The sequence below is a fragment of the Balaenoptera acutorostrata genome, chromosome 5 (assembly GCF_949987535.1).
Source record: "Balaenoptera acutorostrata chromosome 5, mBalAcu1.1, whole genome shotgun sequence".
In the NCBI taxonomy this organism is placed as follows: Eukaryota; Metazoa; Chordata; class Mammalia; order Artiodactyla; family Balaenopteridae; genus Balaenoptera; species Balaenoptera acutorostrata.
Window position 1 is genome coordinate 139,707,763 of NC_080068.1, and position 9,397 is coordinate 139,717,159.

The 9,397-nt window shown below is 48.6% G+C and overlaps 1 protein-coding gene across 1 annotated transcript; it reads left to right on the top strand.

The window, feature by feature from the left end:
* The first annotated feature begins 7,508 nt into the window (after window positions 1-7,508).
* Window positions 7,509-9,062, top strand: BLOC1S4 (biogenesis of lysosomal organelles complex 1 subunit 4). The gene has a single exon (XM_057547501.1). It carries the CDS (start codon window positions 7,764-7,766, stop codon window positions 8,415-8,417), a length of 654 nt encoding a protein of 217 aa, XP_057403484.1. The 5' UTR covers window positions 7,509-7,763; the 3' UTR covers window positions 8,418-9,062.
* Window positions 9,063-9,397: the final 335 nt, after the last annotated feature.

Below are 9,397 nucleotides of genomic sequence, written 5' to 3' on the forward strand. Positions count from 1 at the left end.
TTTTATTATCCTTATTGTTCGGGTGGGGAAACTTGGGCTGAAAAAACTCTCAGGAACTTGCCCAGGAGCATTGAACTGACTGACGCCGGCGCTATTTCCATAACATCAGCTGGCACCTGGCGCACCTCGGCCTCTTGTCTCAGCAACCTGGTCTTCGGCAGTTTTCTGAACAGCGGTCCACGATGCTGAGCGCGCTATAGAGGGATGCAGCAGTGAGCACGGGTTGGCCTCGAGGATGTTGGGAATAGGCCGCGATAGACCACGTCTAGGCCGAGGAGACGTGTGCGGAATCCCTGGGGGCTTGGTGGGATTAGGGAGCCCAAATGCAGGCATCCCTCCTTCTACTCAGGTCCCACGTTCCAGATGTCTTCTGAGTCTCCAGCAGACACCGACCGGCTCATTTCATAGAGTGGATTCGCTTATTTATTTGTTCATTTATTCATTCAGCAAATATTTTGCTGGTGATGTACTAGGTCCTTGGGACACCGCCAAACAGTTGGTTCCCTAGTGGGGGTTACTGACCCATTCATTCGCACACTGGAATGTATATGGAAGAGCTAATATGTGCTAGACATTGTAGCCCCAACTCTTCCACAGCTGCCGCCTTCAAAGGGCTTGTACCATAGTGGGTGAGATGGCCAGTTTAACAGACCCTGCCACAGTGAGTGAAAAGTGCTGAGACTGAGGAAGTGGAGGGGATGGGGAACAGGAAGGCAGCACTTAACCCAGCCAGGGCGTGGGGAAGGCTCTAGGTGATGGAAGCTGTATGGAGAGGTGGGCAGGGGAGAGGAGAAGGTGTGTGGAAGGTTCCAGTCTGACTGGCCCCCATCCTCTCAGTACAGAACTGCTGAGGCCTCTGCATCTGGGTGTTTCCTCAGCTAAGCTAGTCCCTTGGACAAAGGCATTTTGGGTCTTGGGCACCTTGATGGTGAACTGGCGACAACCAGGTGCATGAAATTTGCACCTTGGGACCCAAGGGCAGTATCTGCTGTCTGAGCCCAGCAGGAGGGAAGTCAGGGGAAGAGCTCCTGACTCAGCTGACGGTACAGCAGACAGTGGATGGTGCAGAAGACATGGGTTGGGGTCGGAGGGCCAGTTCCACTCTTGGCTCTGCCACTTGCTTATTAATGTGTCACCTTGGACAAGTGATGGTCTCTTTCTGAGCCAAAAAAAAAAAAAAAATGATGGTTTTGCACTGTCTTGTCTTTGAGCTTTCTTGGGGAGTTGGCATTCCATTTGTTCGAGATTCCTGTAAAGTAACCAGCCACCTCTTGGACAATTTTAGCCCTACCCCTTGAGGCGGAGCTTGGAGAACAGGTGTCTCCGGCCCTTTCATAGTCTCTCGGGAATTTATGTTTATGGTCCAGCTACACTGGGACTTCCAAATAGGTTCTGTATTTGGACTGAGAGTTTCGTTAGGTGGCAGAAGATGCTTGGGTTCCAGGGAGACCCTGAGACATTCTCTCCAACTGGAAAAAGGCTACTGGACAAATGCCACCCCACGGTCATCTGGTAATACCCATGATATCATTCTTGGTTAGTTAAAAGCATCCTGAACTTGGGGCGGGCTGCACAATTATTCTTAATTTTATTTTTATTTATTTATTTATTTTTAGCTGTGTTGGGTCTTCGTTTCTGTGCGAGGGCTTTCTCTAGTTGCGGCGAGCGGGGGCCAGTCTTCATTGCGGTGCGCGGGCCTCACATTATCGCGGCCTCTCGTTGCGGAGCACAGGCTCCAGACGCGCAGGCTCAGTAGTTGTGGCTCACGGGCCCAGTTGCTCCGCGGCATGTGGGATCTTCCCAGACCAGGGCTCGAACCCGTGTCCCCTGCATTGGCAGGCGGATTCTCAACCACTGCGCCACCAGGGAAGCCTTGCACAATCATTCTTAGCCATTTATTCAGTGTCCTGTAAGTCACACCCATTTCACCCACATTCCTTACCTCCCACAGCCATAGTTGCATAAGTACTCAGAGAAGAATGGATGAAGAGTTCCTTAATGTGGCCCCTTAAATCATCCCTGTCTGATGTCCCAAGTCTTCTTACCTGCCTGAGCAGTCAGTCACCCAGGGAGAGGCTTTGTGGTGGTCACCTGCTCTAGTGGTGGATTTGTCCATCTCTCACTGTAGGTCTGTCAGGGTTTTTGGGGTTTTTTTTTTTTGAGTTTTTTAATTTATTTTTTTGGCTGCATCAGGTCTTCATTGCTGCTTACAGGCTTTCTCTAGTTGCAGCAAGCAGGGGCTACTCATTGCGGTGGCTTCTCTTGTTGCCGAGCATAGGCTTTAGGCGCGCGGGCTTTAGGCGCGCGGGCTTCAGTAGCTGTGGCTCGCGGGCTCTAGAGTGCAGGCTCAGTAGTTGTGGTGCACAGGCTTAGTTGTTCCATGGCATGTGGGATCCTCCCGGACCTGGGCTCAAACCCATGTCCCCTGCACTGGCAGGTGGATTATTAACCACTGCGCCATCAGAGAAGTGCAAGGTCTGTCAGGTTTTTGTTTGTTTGTTTGTTTTTAAAGACACTTCTGTTTTTTTTTTTAATTTATTTTTGGCTGCCTTGGGTCTTCATTGCTGCACGCGGGCTTTCTCTAGTTGCGGCAAGCAGGGGCTACTCTTCATTGCTGTGCACGGGTTTCTCATTGCGGTGGCTTCTCTTGTTGCAGAGCATGGGCTCTATGCGCATGGGCTTCAGTAGTTGTGACCGCACAGGCTCAGTAGTTGTGGCTCACGGGCTCTAGAGCGCAGGCTCGGTAGTTGTGAGCACATTTATCCACAAAAAGATATATAGAAGATGGGACTTCCTTGGTGGCATAGTGGTTAAGAATCCGCCTGCCAATGCAGGGGACACAGGTTCAAGCACGGGTTAAGCCCTTGTGCCATAACTACTGAGCCTGCGCTCTTGAGCCAAAACTACTGAGCCCACGTGCCACAACTACTGAAGCCCACGCCCCTAGAGCCCATGCTCCGCAACAAGAGAAGCCACCGCAATGAGAAGCCTGCGCACCACAACAAAAAGTGGCCCCCGCTCGCCGCAACTAGAGAAAGCCCTCATGCAGCAACAAAGATCCAGTGCAGCCAAAAACATAAATAAATAAATAAATAAATTTATTTTTTAAAAGATACATAGAATATTCATAGCACCTTTTTATAATAGCCCTAAAGCTAAAACAACATAAATGTTGATCAGCCAGAGAATAAATAAATAAAACAAATAAATTGTAGTATGTTCCTTCAATGGTAGATTGTCTATTGCTGCATAACAGATTACCCCCAAATTTAGCAGCTGAAAACAACAGATATTTATTATGTCACATAGTTTCAGCTTAGGACATTTAATTAGGCTGCAGTCATCGCTGGGCTTGAATGGGGCTGGAGGATCCACTTCCTGTTGTTACTGGAAGGAGGCTGTTTTTTGCTGGCTGTTGGTAAAAGCCCTCAGTTCCTTGCTATGTAGTTTCTCAATAGAAGTCCACAAGAAGTCAGAGCAAGTGATTTGAGAGAATCAGATGAGACAGGCTGGGATCTGGGACCTGGGACCCTTTGCTGCTGTGTGCACACCTCGGCAGACGTCTCCTCCAGCAACAAAATACAAAGAAACAAAAGTAACTGCATGTCCTGCCAATGCAGGGGACATGGGTTTGAGCCCTGGTCCGGGAAGATCCCACATGCTGTGGAGCAGCTAAGCCCGTGCGCCACAACTACTGAAGCCCACGCGCCTAGAGCCTGTGCTCCGCAACAAGAGGAGCCACCACAGTGAGAAACCCAAGCACCACAGTGAAGAGTAGCCGCTGCTCGCCGCAACTAGAGCAAGCCCCTGCACAGCAATGAAGACCCAGTGCAGCCAAAAGTAAATAAATAATTAAAAAAACAAAACAAAACAAAACTGCGTGCATGTGCAGTTGGGGCAAATTATGGACAACAAGATACAAAAAGACCGAAAACCCAACTGCCAATTCTGAAGAGCCGGGAGTGAAAGCAGGGTCCTGAGCATGCTCCCTGCACACAGCCCCACCAAAGGGGTGGGCAGACCACCTAAGCCACCCCTCCAGCTGACCCCAGGACACACCTGCCTTCACCCCATATAAGGAACCAGCTCGCCCCCCCACCCCACCCCGGGGAGCAAACAAGGGGACTTGTTACTTGTTCTCACTCCCTACTGCTGCAGCAGGAACGTCAATAAAGCCTTGCCTGAATTTCTTATGTGGCTTCTTATCAATTTCTATAGATTAAGGAGGCCAAGAACCCTGGTGAGTAACAATAACACAACTCCTCTTATGACCTAATCCCTAAGTCACACACCACCACTTCTGCCTTTTTCTATTCATTATGAACAAGTCACTATGTCCAGTACACACTCAACAGGAAGGAATACGCAAGAGTGTGAACAACAAGAGATGGAGATCATTGGGGCTCATCTTGAAGGCTGGCTGCCACAGTCTGCTCTCCGGCCACTAACGATTCATGTCCCTCCAACATGCAAGCCACACCCCCACCCAAAGGCCCCAAAGGTTACATCCTGTTGTAGCAGCATCTCCAAGTCCAGAATTTTGCTCTCTAGGTCAGATGTGGATAAGCCATCATGATCGTAGTTTCTTAAATCCAGCACCTAGACTACAGTTCTACTTGATCTGTAGAACTTTAAAACTAAAGAGACAAGTTATATGCCCCCCACACATCTGATATACAATTGTGGGACAGGCATAGGATAACCGTTACAAACATTCCTATTCAAATAAGGGGCGAGATGGGAGGCACAAAGGAGTCACTGGGGCGTAGTAATTCTGCAGTTCAGTCTCAAAGTCTACGAATAATTCTCCATGGCTCTCAGCTCTATCATCTGGGCTCTTGGTTCCACCCTTTGAGTCATACTTCCTTTTTCATGATAGGTACTATGTATTTACAGATGAGTAATTTCCTCAGCCTGCTTCAGGCTTCTAGAAATTTGGGGTGTCCAAAGGCCTTTCATTTTGTACCATCTCTGTCCCTTCTACCTGCAGTGTTTCTTCTAATACGATGGTCTTAAAACACTTTGTAGGTTTCCTGTGAATCTCACTGGGGTTCACTCTATTAGACAAAAGTCCCACCTTCAAATCCCTTCGAGATAAATCCAGCTCCACATTGGGCTCCTGCTGATAATGCCAAGGGACAAGCCCTTAACCTTCTAAAGACCCTGTTGTTTGAGAGGCTCTGAGAGGCACGTCTTTAATCTCTTTAAAGAGTTGTTGTTCTGGGGCTTCCCTGGTGGCGCAGTGGTTGAGAATCCGCCTGCCAATGCAGAGGACACAGGTTCGATCCCTGGTCGGGGAAGATCCCACATGCTGTGGAGCAACTAAGCCCGTACGTCACAACTACTGAGCCTGTGCTCTAGAGCCCGTGAGCCACAACTACTGAGCCTGCGTGTTGCAACTACTGAAGCCCGTGCGCCTAGAGCCCGTGCTCCACAACAAGAGAAGCCACCACAGTAAGAAGCTGCTCACCGCAACTAAGAGTAGCCCCTGCTCCCTGCAACTAGAGAAAGCCCGCGTGCAGCAATGAAGACCCAACACAGCCAAAAATAAAGTTTTTTAAAAAAGAGTTGTTCTGAATGGTACTTTGAGCTGCCATCTTTTACTTTTTCTGAGTTTTTTAAAAAAGATTTTACAACATTTGCCTCTGTGTTTTCTAAGTTTTGTCCATTCAACCCATAATGATTGAGCAACTGGAAAATGGGAGGAAATTTTTTAGACAAAGATGACGTTTTCTTATTTAACAATAAACTGGGCAACCAAAGGGGAGGGGGTTTGATGAAATACAATTACTTTTAGGGCAGGACAAGAAAAAAATTTTAAATACAGTTCTCTCTCTGCCACTATCCCTCTTTAGTGTGCATTGTGCATCTACATTATACAGTAACAAGATTCCCTTAGAAGACGCAGGAGTGCCTGCTTGCCAAAAAAAAAAGCAGTTTTTCTCCTGGCACTAGCGAGGTAACTCCTTAGGAGAAAACATTCCTTTCTCAATCCTGTAAGGCAGGGGTCCCCAACCCCACCGGTCCTGGCCTGTTAGGAACCGGGCTGCACAGCAGGAGATGAGCGGCAGGCGAGTGCGCGAAGCTTCACCTGTCGCTCCCCGTCGCTCGCGTTACCACCTGAACCATCCCAGCCCCCCCGTCCGTCTTCCATGAAACCGGTCCCTGGTGCCCAAAAGGTTGCGGACCGCTGCCGTTAGGGGTCATGAAGACCCACTGCTTGCCTTGCACGTGCACATCTGGGCTATGTAAACCGTCAATATGTTACTATGATGTATAATCCTTTGTCTCAAAACCATATAATTGTGCTTTGACCTCTAAAAGGTGGAACAGTTCTCAAGAGTTTTCTGAAAGACTGTCTCCCAGGTTATAATCCTCAGGTTGGCTCGAATAAAATTTTCCATTTCTTTCTTTGATTGACTGTTGATTAAGAGGTATTTTACAGTCACCACTTCTTGTTTTTTTCTGGCAGTACCCTGGATTTGATCTTTACTATAAAGCTATTTCTTAATTTTGTTTCTTTTTTTTTAAAGATTTTTTTGATGTGGACCATTTTTAAAGTCCTGTCACAATATTGCCTCTGTTCCACGCCTTGGTTTTGTTGGGGTTTTTTTGGCCGCAAGGCATGCGGGATCCCAGCTCCCCAACCAGGGATCGAACCCGCACTCCCTATATTGGAAGGTGAAGTCTTAACCACTGGACCGCCAGGGAAGTCCCTAATTTTGTTTCTTTATTTTAGCCATCTGGAGAGGCTGAGAACTTTCAAAGTCATCAAGAATATCAAGGTTTGGGAATTCCCTGGCGGTCCAGTGGTTAGGACTCTGTCCTTCCATTGCAGGGGGCACAGGTCCGATCCCTGGTCGGGGAACTAAGATCCGACAAGTCGCGCGGCCAAAAAAAAAAAAAAAATCAAGGTTTAACAAGTCTTCCTTTTGCTTATCTCACTTCTCTTTCATTTAACTATAAACAGCAAGAAGAAACTAGGGACAGCAGCGGGGAGACCGTCATGGTTCCTGGACATGTTCTGTATCTTGACCTGGTTGGAGGTTATGTGGTTGTCTGAATATGTAAAAAATAATCAATGTGTACACTTAAGATACACAAACTTCATTGTATTCCTGTTACACGTTCTTATTTATTTACTTATTTTTGGCTGTATTGGGTCTTCGTTGCTGCGCGCAGGCTTTTAGTTGCAGCGAGCAGGGGCTACTCTTTGTTGCGGTGCACAGGCTTCTCATTGCGGTGCCTTCTCGTTGCAGAGCACAGGCTGTAGGCGCGCGGGCTTCAGTAGTTGTGGTATGTGGGATCAGCAGTTGTGGCTCACGGGCTCTAGAGCGCAGGCTCAGTAGTTGGGGTGCACGGGCTTAGTTGCTCCGCATCATGTGGGATCTTCCCTGATCAGGGCTCAAACCTGTGTCCCCTGCATTGGCAGGCGGATTCTTAACCACTACTCCAACAAGCAAGTCCCAACACGTTCCTTTTTTTTTTTTTTTTTTTTCCCCCAACACGTTCATGCTTTTTTCCGACACGTTCTGAGCGTGAGCACCTGCGCGCGACTGCGCCACGCGCGTGCATGAGCGTTCCGAGTCTGGAAGCAGAGACGGGTGCGCGTGCCCATGCGCGGGCCAGAGGCCAGTAGCAAGGGTGGGTGTGCGTGCGTGTACGTGCTCGCGTAGAGGCCGGAAGTAGTGCTGCGTGCTCTGCGTGCGCATGCGCGCGCGGAGGCCGGAAGCGGGGCTGGCGTTCCGCGTCAGTCGCGGGCCATGGAAGGTTTCGCGGAGAGCTGTGGGCAGCCGCGCGAGGAGCCGGCCGAGGAGGCCGAACCCCAGGTGGCGGCCTGGAGCGGGGACAGCGGTAACGTGTCCCAGAGCCACAGCAGCGCGTCGGTGCCGTGGGAGGATGAGGGCCCGGAGTCGGGCGCGCCCAGCCGGGACCTGCCGCTGCTGCGCCGCGCCGCCGCGGGCTACGCCGCCTGCCTGCTGCCTGGAGCGGGGGCGCGGCCCGAGGTCGAGGAGCTGGACGCGAGCCTGGAGGACCTGCTAACCAGAGTGGACGAGTTTGTGGGCATGCTGGACATGCTGCGCGGCGACTCCTCCCACGTGGTCAGCGAGGGCGTGCCTTGCATTTACGCCAAGGCCACCGAGATGCGGCGAGTGTACAGCAAGATCGACCGGCTGGAGGCCTTCGTCGGGATGATCGGCGCCAGTGTAGCCAGGCTGGAGGAGCAGGTCTCCAGGGCGGAGGCCGAGCTGGGGACGTTCCCCAGTACGTTCAGGAAACTCCTGCGCACAATTAACGTGCCCGCCTTTTTCAACAAGGCGCCCTCCAGCAGGACCCAGGGGACCAGCTACGAACCCCCCGTCGTGTTTCGAACCGAAGACCACTTTCCCTGTTGCAGCGAAAGACCTCAGGTCTGACTCCGCGGGACAGCGCTGCGAGAAGACGGGTCTGAAATTCTCTCGAGTAGTAATCAAATCAGTTGAAAATCCTGTTACTAGACATACAGGATGTTGGAGTATGGAATTGTAAAGTTTATTTTTTGCACACTTGATTTCTCACTATCTTCATCATTTCACGAAGGATGTATGATTTTCTACGTCTTCTAGTTCAAACTTGAAACTTCAAAGCTGCTTGGTGGGGGAGATCCGGGAAGCAAAATGAATGAACTTACCTGGGCACTGTGGCAGAACTGTTATTTTTATGGATTTTACAGCTCAACTAACAGTATTACCTTTTAAAGATTTGTATATTTGTATACCCTTAGGAAAACTGAGGCTTTAAAGCCTTGTTAATTCGATCCTGATGGTGATTCAGTTTTCAATAGCTTACTTTTAGGATAGATGGTAAATTATTTTAAATTATATTAGGCTTTCCATATAATGGATTGCAAACTGAAGGAAATTATACAATTTCTGAGAAAACGTATTGATTTATTGCAACTCATTCTGAAGTTTTTTTGAAAGTATGACCTCACAGTCTTAGTTTGTCCATAGCGAACGTGTCTATATATGATTCCCAACGTTTGGTTTATAATTAAATATTAATAAAAAATTTAAATTTTATTGGAAAGGGTTTCCATCTGAAAAGGACTTTACGTATTTTCCTTTTTGCTTGTTTGAAAATAGACACGTTGAGTATCTGATTTTAGGAGTGGGATAAAGAAAGTTCACAGCATTAAATATTTATTTCTCCTCAGAGTGAATAGTTAAATTATTTGTGTGGTAATATGACTTGTATTAGGATTTTGTTCTTTCACCCTGACGACGTGGAATCTTAAAGATCCCTTGCAGGTACAACAGGCTTTGATCTTGACTTTAATTTGTTTTATAAAGTGGTCCTCCTAGGTAGTAGAACTCAAGCATGGAGCTTAGGTTGCTTTTGTGTCATTTATCATAGA